The 12,081-nt window shown below is 35.3% G+C and overlaps 1 protein-coding gene across 1 annotated transcript in view; it reads left to right on the plus strand.

Moving 5' to 3' along the window:
- LOC128552733 (uncharacterized) overlaps nucleotides 1–10,391 on the plus strand; it is a gene marked incomplete at its 5' end in the record, with an annotated part of 46,342 nt that extends 35,951 nt beyond the window's left edge. Inside the window, 5 exons of the mRNA XM_053533789.1 lie at nucleotides 470–1,260; nucleotides 3,339–3,601; nucleotides 6,302–6,451; nucleotides 7,919–8,021; nucleotides 10,029–10,391. Coding sequence (XP_053389764.1) covers nucleotides 470–1,260; nucleotides 3,339–3,601; nucleotides 6,302–6,451; nucleotides 7,919–8,021; nucleotides 10,029–10,249 — 1,528 coding nt within the window. The remainder of the gene's footprint in view (nucleotides 1–469; nucleotides 1,261–3,338; nucleotides 3,602–6,301; nucleotides 6,452–7,918; nucleotides 8,022–10,028) is intronic.
- Nucleotides 10,392–12,081: the final 1,690 nt, after the last annotated feature.

Here is a 12,081-nt window from a genome sequence, read left to right on the forward strand (position 1 = left end):
ATCAACTTACTGATGCTCTAAAAGCATAACCCTCTTATTTGTATTCATTTTTTGGCACAAAAATAATTTCCGAAGTCTCTCTTAATAAAAACAATTACAAAAAAAAAAAAAGAGATCCGACCTACCTACCCTTATTTTTATGAGCATGTTACTGGAAACAAAGCATTTTTAAGGCCTTAGTCAAAATAATAAAACTTTAATTGAAAAATACTTAAATAATAAACGCATTGATTATTTGAAACCTTGAAAAGCTTCGTGAACTCTACATAGCATAGGTATAACAACTAGTTTCTGGATAGCTTAACATTTCCATATAAAAAAGTTGCTACTTCTTTTTATTATAAATTTGCTGTTTCAGGTGCTTCTTGTTTTATATAATTTTTTAAAGAAATTCAGATATATATACAAGATTTAAACTATTTTGCAACAGTGTGTTCATGTATTATAAATGTGTTTTCTTTTTCTCTAGACCAGAAAACGTATTTGTTGTTGAAGCAAAATCACCTGGCCAGAAGGGAGACCTGAAGTCAAAGCTTGAATCTGCTGTAGAGCAAATGTCAAAGACAGACAAAACTCAGACAGTATTGGTATATTATTCCGGACACAGTGATAAAAATGGTTTAGATTTAGAGAATGATCAGGTTTATGTTACTGGAAATGAATTTAGCACTTACATGAAAAGAATTGTCACCTCCAGAAATACAGCAACAGACTCGATAGAGTTTAAAAATGCTGTATCACCTGCAGTTAGTCCAAAACGATTCATTTGTTTCCTCGATTGCTGTCACCCCCCAAATTTAACAAGCTTGCATGATCCCTGTGTATGTGTTATCCAGGTAAATGCTTGCAGATCTCAGCGTCAGTCAATGGTAGAAGCAAATGGCAGTGTTTTTACAAAATTCTTCATTCAAGCATTAACTCAGTCAGCACATGGGAAAGAATGCATTGATGATCAGTGTGATTGTACACCAATAAAAGGAAACTTTATAACAGTTGAGCAGTTGGTTGAGTACATGAGGTACCATATGAAAAGATACCAAAGGAAAAGAAATATTGAGACGTACAATGCACCGGAGAAACATGAAATGCATGTGACTTCACATGATGAAAAAATTGCTTATAATATAGATTTCCTTGTGCAACTAGAATTCCGATTCAAAGATCCAGATAGTGGTGGTGACATGATCAAGAAGAGGATCAAGCCTCACTTCATTTCAGATATGCAGGGTTTGTCAAGGATTTTGTTTGCAACTTTCATTGGTAGGTAACAATTTTATATTTGCATTTATCATGACTATAAAGGATATTGTAATGTATGTTTGTCTATGCTGATATCAGCAACATAGTGCATTTTTTAAATGAACCAGACTGCTTTGAACAAAACACTGTAGAAAGTCTGATTTGTCATAATAACCGGAGAGTGTGGTTACATTTTACTTTTTGTATATTGTTGAAACTAAAATCATTGGAATATATCAAACTGATTCCACAGATGTAACCCTTTATTTTAGTATTCAAGCCATCTGTCACAAAATTGATATATATTAGATATCTTTGATCATTCACGTAATTGTCTTTTTAGCTCACCTGAGCCAAAGGCTCATTGTGAGCTTTTGTGACCGCTCAATGTCCGTCGTCCTTCGTCCGTCGTAAGTAGTGCGTCGTCCGTCCATCAACATTTTATAAAAAATCTTTTTCTTGAAAACCACTGGGCAGAATTACACCAAACATCACAGGAATGATCCTTGGGTGCCCCCATTTCAAAATGTTGCCATGGCATCCGGAAGGAAAACCTTTAAAAATCTTCTTGTCCAAAACCGCAAGGCATAGAGCCTTAATATTTAGCTTGTGACACAATCTAATGGTTCTCTTAGAAGATTGTTCAAATTGTGGGTGAAAAGAGGCCCCGCCCGGGTGGGGGGGGGGGGGGGGGGGGGAATGAGGGAGGGGGGGGGGGGGGATTCTAAAGTTTTACATAGTCTTATATAGGAATAAATACTTCAAAACTATCAGATCTTATTTTCTAGACTGTTTAATTAAAATTACCTGATGACTCCAAGTGATTAGGGGTCACTTGACAGTGACCTTGACGTACTGACATATTTCCTTTTTTTAAAGATACAGCCTTGAAATTTTGATGACATGTACAGTTTAGCACACCGATTTTAAAACTGACTTTCAGTGACCATGAATGTGACCGACTACTGACCTACTTTCTAATATTTTAGCATCAGTTCGTCATTTTAAACGTGCAGCTCATATTACTCAGGTGAGCGATTCTTGGTCATCATGACCCTCTTGTTTATAGTGTTTCAACCATTAAATAACAAGGTTCTACATTTTGAAAATTATGAGTAGATGAAGTTCGACGATTTGAAATTAGTCCTGTTGTTTTGTGATTCAAGTACTTATTTCAGATTATAGGTTGTTCATTTGAATGCATTAAAGGGATTCAAGTTCAAGGAAATAGAAGGAAACACTCTTAATAGAATAGCAAATGCTTTACTATTTCAGTTATTCAGTGGCTACATTAAGAGTTACATGTATGAATAAAAAAATATACCTAACTATTGCTTATGACAAAGAAACACACTGTTTAAAGAAACATTTACTTGTGATGAAGCCATTTTTTCAAACTGAACTTATGATTATAAACAACGACCTCAGTAATTAGTGCAAGAGAGCAGTCTGAGTACTTCGTATATATTGTTGAAAGGGAAATAAATTGAATGAATAATTCAATGTCAAAAACCAAAAAAGGCTGATGTACTACGTGGAATTGTCTATGCGTACATGTCTCATATGATTATGCATACACGGCGTGCATGACAGGTATAAATGTATGTTTAGAATTTTAGGCCTTTTTAAGGAACTGTGTCCCGAGACATTGCCTTTCAAATAACGTGTCAAAAATGAGATGGTGTGCACAACACAACATTAGGTAATGTCAGTTCAAGGTTCAGGCGATGAGATCAATATTCAAATAGGAATTAGTTTGTGTTTGCTCTGTATTTTTCCCGCGGAAGCATTTTCGAATGTTCACAATTGAGATTGATATTTGGTTATGTTAATTCAAATTCAAAGTTGTATGGTTACATCAATTTCCAATGGTCAAATAGTGGTTATTTACCGTTTGTACTGAGAATGTTTTTAAACAACTTGCCAAAGGTATAAACCATAATGAGGTGACCAGATGATTGCAGCTATACAAGTTGTTTGTTCAGGGTCAAGGCTGCAAGCTCGAAATTAAGAGGGATTAATTTATGACAGTTCTGTAACTTTTATCCGGTAAAATTTGATACAGAATTCAATTGGGTCTGTCTTCCTTTGGTATTTAGAGAAGAAGTTCCCAGCTTTGTCCTTTGACGAGACAGACTTAAATGTTTACCAAGACTGTATATGTGTCGAAATTGACAAAGGACCAAAGGAGACTGAAGAGTTGGATACCATAGAAAAAGTGATGAAAGCATGGAATGCGAGAAGAGATTTAGCTGTTTCACTACGGCGTTTATCCAGTATCAAGAGAGGAATGGTCCTATTGAATTTACACCCAGTAAAAATACAACAGTTCCTGGAGAACATTTGTATTGCCAGCCTAAAGGTAAGGATTGATGGTTTTAAAAGCTCAAAAGGAATTTAGTAAACCATACAAGCTTTTTGAAAAACGTTAACTTTTGAATATATGGTGTAGAGTAGTAATATTTTTATCTCGCCTGAGTACGAAGTGCTCAAGGGTGAGCTATTGTGGTAAGTGATCCTCAGTCGTCCCTCGTCAGTCAACAGTTTCCTTTAAACAACATCTAAACCACTCGGCCAATTTTGACGAAACTTCACAGGGATGTTCCTTAGACAGTCGTCTTTAAAAAGTGCTGAGAGAGTAGAATTAAATTCCATTCAGAACACAGGTTGCCATGGCAGCCGAAATGAAAAACTTTTTTTGGGTCCAAAACCACAGTCATATCCTAGGAGTTTGATATCTGGTATGTAGCATTATCAAGTGGTCCTCTGCCAGGATTGTCCAAATTATCTCCTTTGGGTCAAATATGGCCCCCGCCCTGGGGGTCACATTGTTTATATAGACTTACATACGGATTTTTTTTAAAAACCTTACTGTCCGAAACCACAAGGCCTAGGGCTTTGATATTTGGTGTGTAGCATCATGTAGTACTCCTCTTGGGTCAAATATGGCCCCCATCATGATTTATATAGACTTAAATACGGAAAGTTTTGAAAACCTTCTTGTACAAAACCACAGGGCCTAGGGTTTTGATATTTGGTATGTAGCAACTACTATAGTATTGTAGTCCATTACCAAGATTGTTCAAATTATCCCCCTGAGGTTAAAAATGGACCCGCCCCGGGGGCATAAGGTTTAAATAGACTTGTTAAGGGTATTCCTCAAACATGCTCTGAAACCATTGGTTGGAAAATAAAAGAATATGCCCTGAGTTAATTGGGTGGTCCTCTTTCAAAGTTGTTCAAAGGTGCCGCTTGGTTGAACAAGGAGTTTAAAATAGAACAAAATCTTTTAACAACATCTACACCTTGCCCGGTTTCAAAATGATTTCACAAATGGTCATTCTGTAACACTCTATCAAGATTGTTAAAATTATTACGATTTGATGAAAAGCATGCTTGTCAGGGCATTGTCACTTTTCCCAATACGTAAATAGTGGAAACTTCAAAAATATTTTGTATAAAACTGCTGGACCGTTTTTGAAATAATTTCACAAAATCAGTCCTTATATTACCCTCTTCTAAGATTCTTGAAATTATTACTATGTCAAAAAAATGACCGCAAGAGGTCGTGGTCAAATTACCCCTTTGTGTATAGAAAATTTAAAAATCTTCATATATGAAACTGTTAGCCTGAGTTTTGAATAATTAAATATAAATGGTCCTTGTGTGAGCCATTACCAGGATTGGTAAAATTATTCTCATTCCGTAAAAGCATGGGCGCCAGAGGGTGTGGTCACTTTTTCCTATTTGAATATATGGAAACTTTATAAACATTGTATTAAACTGCTGGCCAGATTTTAGAAAAGTTTCATACAAATTGTCCTTGTGTGACTATCTACCAAGAATGTTTGAATTATTAAGATTTGTGTAAATGCATGACCACCATGGGGGCGTGGTCACTTGCCCTATATGTATTTAGTGAAAACTTTAACAAATGATCTCGTATGAAACTGCTGGCCCGATTCTAAGATAATTTTACAGAAATGGTCCTTGTGTGACCCTCTACCAAGATTGTTCAAATTATTCAGATTTGTCAAAAGACATTGCCGTCAGAGGGAGTTGTCACTTTCCCTATATGTATATAGTGGGAATTTACTACAAATCTTCTTGTGTAAAACTGCTAGCCCCAAATGGTCCTTGTGTGACCTTCTACCAAGATTGTTGAAATTATTTAGATTCTTAACAAATCATGGCCGCCAAAGAAAAGGTAGAGCTATTGCACACACCCCGGTGTTGGCGTCGGTGTCGGCGTCGCCGTCGCCGTTGGTTAAAGTTTTTGATAAAGTCAAATATCTCTGTTACTATCAAAGTTATGACTCGAAACTTAAAATAGGTATTTACTATCAAAGTCTACACCAGGAGAAACAATCCCTATAACTATGATTTGAATTTTGACAGAATTATGTCCCTTTTTAACTTAGAATTTTTGGTTAAAGTTTTTGATAAAGTCAAATATCTCTGCTTCTATTAAAGCTATTGACTTGAAACTTGAAATACTTATTTACCATCAAACTCTACACCAAAAGAAGCAATCCCTATAACTCTGTTTGAATTTTGACAGAATTATGCCCCTTTTTAACTTAGAATTTTTGGTTAAAATTTTTGATAAAGTCAAATATCTATGTTACTGTCAAATCGTTTGACTTGAAACTTAAAATACTTATTTACCATCACAGTCTACACCAGGAGAAACAATCCACATAACTCTGATTTGTATTTTGACAGAATTATGCCCCTTTTTAACTTAGATTTTTTTTGGTTAAAATTTTTGATAAAGTCAAATATCTCTGTTACTATTAAAGCTTTTGACTTGAAACTCAAACTAGTTATTTACTATCAAAGTCTACACCAGGAGACCTAATTCCCATAACTCTGATTGAATTTTGACAGAATTATGTCCCTTTTTAACTTGGATTTTTTTATACTGGCAAAGCTCTAATTCAGAGTCAAGCACTGAGAAAAGTCGAGCACGCTATCTTACGGACAGCTCTTGTATTTCAAAAATGTTCAAATAATAATTATATTCAAGCAAGACTTATGCAGTAATGACATTCCTTTTTAGGTATGCAGTGTTCCATCCAACTTTAGTTTCACGATTCCCTTTGCTGACATTCCAGAATTAAAACGTAAAATAGGACGAAAACCAGGGGGTGAACTAAAAGTGTTTAGAGATCATCTTTCAGATATTATGAATGCTTGCAGGTTAGAGGAGGTGAGTTTTGTTATTTTAGGCTGAAATAAGTTAAATTCACAACAGTGTTATAATGTATAGAGAGGACATTTTTTGTCTCTAAGATCGAATATATTTCACCGAGGGAACACTATAATGCATTTTTTCACGAGTGGCGCATCCAGGAGTGAAAATACAAATTATGGTGTTCACGAGTGAAATGTAATTCGATTTTACACAGAAACAAACAAATTTTCTATTTATTTTATGTATTTTAATGTTTTTGTTTCATATTCAGAGTGTCCGCAGTCATGTGCGTCGAAGAAAAACTGTAAATAGTTCTATTACGTTTCCTGATTTCTTTTACATTTTATAATGATAGAAAGGGTCCTTGTATGACCCTCTACCAAGGTTGTTCAAATTATTCCGATTCGTCAAAAGACATTGACGTCAGAGGGAGTTGTCACTTTCCTTATATGTATATAGTGGAAATTTATGATTCTGTTAGTATTTTTATACATCTATATCTTTACTGAAGTATTTTTGCCAGGATTTTCTATAATTTATTAGTTCTTTTTTTCGCACTGAAGTGTAGTTTCGTACCAGTGGTAACTAAAAATGATATTATTGGTTAGATCCCTGGTAGCGTCATACCAAAGTCGTAAAAGATGGTACTATAGCTTCCTCGCGTGGCGCTTTGCATCTAGAGGATAGTGCTAGAACTGGTCAGCCCGGTGTCTGTATTTTGTGACTAAGAGGGATATCATTTCACGTGTCTATGGCGTGATATTCCAGTGAGACAGCACTAAAGAGTTGGGCATTGTGCTCCCTGATGCAAGAATACATCATCATATATATGACTGAAGAGTTATTGAAAAAGACGTTCACCCCCCCCCCCCCCCCCTGCCCCCCACAAACACGCACACAAACACAAACACACATAAATGACCAAATTTACTTCATACACTAAACAAACCTACAAACTGACCTACATATAAATGACCTTAACCTTCATATAATTTTCATCTTTAAACTTGAAACCTAAAGAAAAACAAGATGTTTGGTCATACACCCGGGAAGGGGGTGGGTATGCATGACTTAACGTTTTGAAATTGCAGCTCCTTGTTTCAAATTGGAACACTTGGCCCCGTCTAGGGTCTACTAGGGCTAACAAGACCAACCTTAAAATAACTTCTTTTCATGAACCTCTTGATGGATCTTCATTGGATTTGGGGTCTTCCTCCACCATCAAAGTGCCATATGACCTATATTTATGTCAGTATATCATTAAACCAAAAATATTGGTTCCATTTGGTCCTTGTTAGAGGACACCATAGCTAAACATATATATTATTTACAAAACAACTTACCACGAAATACTAATGGTTATGCATATTTGGGCCGAACTTTATCAGAAGCAAGATCGGATGGTGAAGGTCCCTTTTAGGTAAGTCACTTCTAAAGGCCAGTTTTGGCCTCTTGTTTTTTTGTATGCATCTTCTTTTACAGAATGAGGATGCACTGTTCGCAATTATCCTCCCGAATCCTGAAGACAAAAGAAAACTTCCATTTGTATGTTACAAGATGACAATAATCAAGAAATTGCAGCAAGGTAAAGTTATTTACCTCAATAAGTTTATATAGAGCCTGAGTTTGTTATAGAACCATTATTAACGATAGCAAATAAGTTGATTGTGATATTAGTAATGTTGGAGATCATGAAAATACTAGTGGTAACTTTAAAAATCTTCTTGTGTGAAACTGCTAGCCCGATTTTAGAATTATTTTACACAAATGGTCCTTGTGTGACCCCCGATCAAGATTGTTCAAATTTTTTTTGATTCGTCAAAAAACATGGCCGCCGTAGGGCATGTCCACTTTCCCCTATATGTATATATTGGAAACGTTAAAAATGTTCTTGTGTGAAACTGCTGACCCGATTTTAGAATAATTTTACACAAATGGTCCTTGTGTGACCCGTTACCAAGATTGTTTAAATTATTTTGATTCGTCAAAAAACATGGCCGCAATAAGGCATGGTCCTTTTTTTCCTATATGTATATAGTGGAAACGTTAAAAATCTTCTTGTGTGAAACTGCTGGCCCAAATTTAGAATTATTTTACATAATGATCCTTGTATGACTCTCTACCAATATTGTTCAGTTTATTCCGATTCGTCAAAAACACGGCCACCAGAGGACGTGGTCACTTTCCCATTATGTATGTAGTGGAAATTTTAAAAATCTTCTGTGAAACTGCTAGCACGATTTACAGTACAGCCTCTCCAGAGTGGCCCTCTCTTAAGCAAAAACCTCTATAACAACATCATTAAAATTTCCCTCAGCTGAAATATACCATCAAATTTACCTCTCCAGAACAACAATCTCTACATAACAGTCAATATTTCTATTTCCCAAAGGGTGTTGCTCTACAGAGGTTGCACTGTAAAACATATTTTACACAAATGGTTCTTGTGTGACCCTCTACTAAGGTTGTTCAGATTATTCAGATTCGGCTGCCAGAGGGTGTGGTCCCTTTTCCCTTTATGTATACCATACTTGTCCATATTATTGCCTTATGGTAAAACATGGCCACGCCCCTGTGTTTGACATGTACTTACTGTAGTTTTTTATATTTGAAACTTTGAAAATCTTCTTCTCTCAATCAATAATAGCTAGAGCATTGATATTTGGCGTGTGATATCAGATATTTAATGTCTACCATAATTGTTTAAATTATTTCCCTGGGTTCAAAAGTGTGTGTGACATGTATATAATATATACTTACATAGAAGAAACCTAACTCTGTACTTATACAAATACACGTGAAGCCTTGTACACAGGTGAGCGCTTTAGGGTCAGTGACCGTCTTGTTCAGGTAAAATTTTATTTTTATGTCGGGTTTGTGCAGAAAGGGTGATTTCAAAAAAAACAAAAAAAAAAAAAAAAAAAAAACAATGTCCACAAACATTTGATTAAATAAGTTTCAAACCATAATTATACACCTATTATCACTAAGGTAGAGAAAAGTATTGTTATACATAGTTCCTGGTCATAAAACACTCTATCATTTATCACCCATCTTACTGGAAATTTATTGAACTTTCAAATAAAGTTTAATTATTTTCCGATTGGTATTTCACAATACTTACCCAAAGGTATTTTCTTGAAGTTTGAAGTATTTGCTATCATATCAAATAGGTGACCACCATATAAAATAGGTTTGAATTTTCAACCCCAATGTCACACTTTTGCTTCATCATTTTGAAAACCATCCAAATACTGTTGAAAACTGTGCTGAACTCGACATAAACAAACAAACAATTAATATTTTATTATATTTACGTAATTCATTGCAGTCCAATTTAAAAAGAATTTCGCTGGAAATTGTGACTGTTGACATCCAGTTATTTTTCATATTGTGCGAAGTAATTTGTAATTTATCCGGATATTTCACTGAAAATGCCCTTTTATAGCAGCAGAAATGACAAATTATAATTTTATTACAAGGATTTGGCAAATAATGTAAATATCAAACTTAAATATGAGGCACTTTATTACAACTGTCTTAGTAATAAAAACCCAGTTTAATCCTATATAATGAAATGAATTTTGTACAGAGGGACCAACAGGGATTGGGCGATCCATTGATACTGAAAATGAAGGTGTAGCTGAAACGGTACCTAAACAAGTTTATAATACTTCAACCACACCTCCGAGATATGAGACCAGCACAAATAATGAAATGAATACCCACTCTGGGAATAAAAATACTACAGACAGGGGAGTAGTACAACAATCAGTAGGAAAGGGTAATTATATCTCTTCAAACTATTTATGATCCCAATATATGAGGGAGATATGTAGATTTTGTCCTGTCCATTTGTCTGTAATCACTCACTGAACTGCTCGTCTTAAACTACTGCTTACATTTCATCCAAATTTGTAGGAATGCTCAGTATCATCGCAAATATTGTGTATCGTCTGCATTTTGCATTCAAGTTCCGTTTTGGATAAACCAGCCATTTGAGTACGCCTAAAAACGAATCTATATTATATATGGGTATGGTTTAACTTTTTTTTCTGTCTATCGTTGTGATATGGTTGAATATAGCATAATAGTTCACCTTGAAGCAGTATGGGGAGAAATATGCTTTCACTTGAAGCAGTCTCTATTATAAGTATGGTAATCGTTTGTACAGAAAACTAAGAGGTACATGACAACATAACTTGAGTGGCTACATGCGGTTTTGGGTTTTTGGATGAATTTTAATGATGTCGGAAAATATTAGAAAAGATCAGTCTTTCCGTGATTTGATTAATTGCACATGTCACTCACTTAATAAATCTCCCGCCACGAGTGGTGGAGGGTTATAGAAATTGTCTCCGTCTGTCTTTCCGTCCTTCCGTCTGTCCAAACAAAAATCGACTTATATTTCTTAATTAATGAAACAAAAAACCATATGAATTATACAAATTCAGTAAAAACTCAAAATTAATGAAAAACTAAATGTATTATACATAATTATTCAGTAAAAACTCAGAATGTCAAAATTTTATCCAAAGGCCCACAATCGCACGTCGCAGCTCACATTGACTGTGTAATTATGACTGCAATAACATTTGCAAATAAATGTTTATATTATTGTATGAGTGAAAGCTTTTAGTCCCTCGCCGTTTTTCGAAGAAATAAAGGGAAATAGAAATAGGCTGCGTCATTCCATCCGTCCTTCCGCCCGTCACACTTTGTGTCCGGTCCATAACTTTGCTATTTATGAAGATATTCTAAAATAACTTGGCATAATTGTTCCCGATGCGACGTGTCATTCGCAAGACCAGGACCCTATCTCCAATGTCAAGGTCACAATTAGAGGTCAAAGGTTAACAGGGTTATCCGGTTCATAACTCTGCCATTCATCAAGGGATACTTGGCACAAATGTTCCCCGTAATGAAACGACGTGTTGTGCGCAAGACGCAGACCCCTAGCTCCAAGGTCAATGTCACCTTTGGAGATTGGTGGGATGCATAGCCTTCCCAAAGTCATAGCAACTACGTATACCGACATTAGTGAAATTGTAGTTACAAATGCCGTTACTACCTTTTCTCCATACATACGCAATAAAAGTAGTTCAGCACTTCTATGAAATTCGAGGGTCTGACAGAAAACAGATCGATACCATTTATTTAGCATATGCAATTAATGTGAACACGTATGCTTTGTAAATGAAAAATATGGCAGGGACTATACGTTCTTGTAAAGAACTATGTATACGCGTTGTACTACTTTACGACGTAAATATTTACCACGTGACCAAGACCAAGAACTCGTGGTTCCGGTTCAGCGCTACCTTTCTCCATACATGCACCGTAAAAATAGTTCAATACTTGCAAGGAATTGATGAAAGATATGAGAGTAAACAGATCGATGCGATTTATTATAGATATGCAATAAATAAGAACACTAATTAATTGTTAAATAAAAATGTAGTTTTGATCGGATCAACTTGTAAATTTTATAAATGTATTGATTTTTGTCTACACATTGAACTACTTTAATTACGCGGCAAATAGTTGCCATGTGACCAATGCAATGACCCACGAAAAACTATATTAATCCGCTAGAATATAACTTGTCGGTAGCACCAATCGTTATAACGTGAAAATCACCGAAT

This window comes from Mercenaria mercenaria, unplaced genomic scaffold (assembly GCF_021730395.1).
Source record: "Mercenaria mercenaria strain notata unplaced genomic scaffold, MADL_Memer_1 contig_3096, whole genome shotgun sequence".
Classification (NCBI taxonomy): Eukaryota; Metazoa; Mollusca; class Bivalvia; order Venerida; family Veneridae; genus Mercenaria; species Mercenaria mercenaria.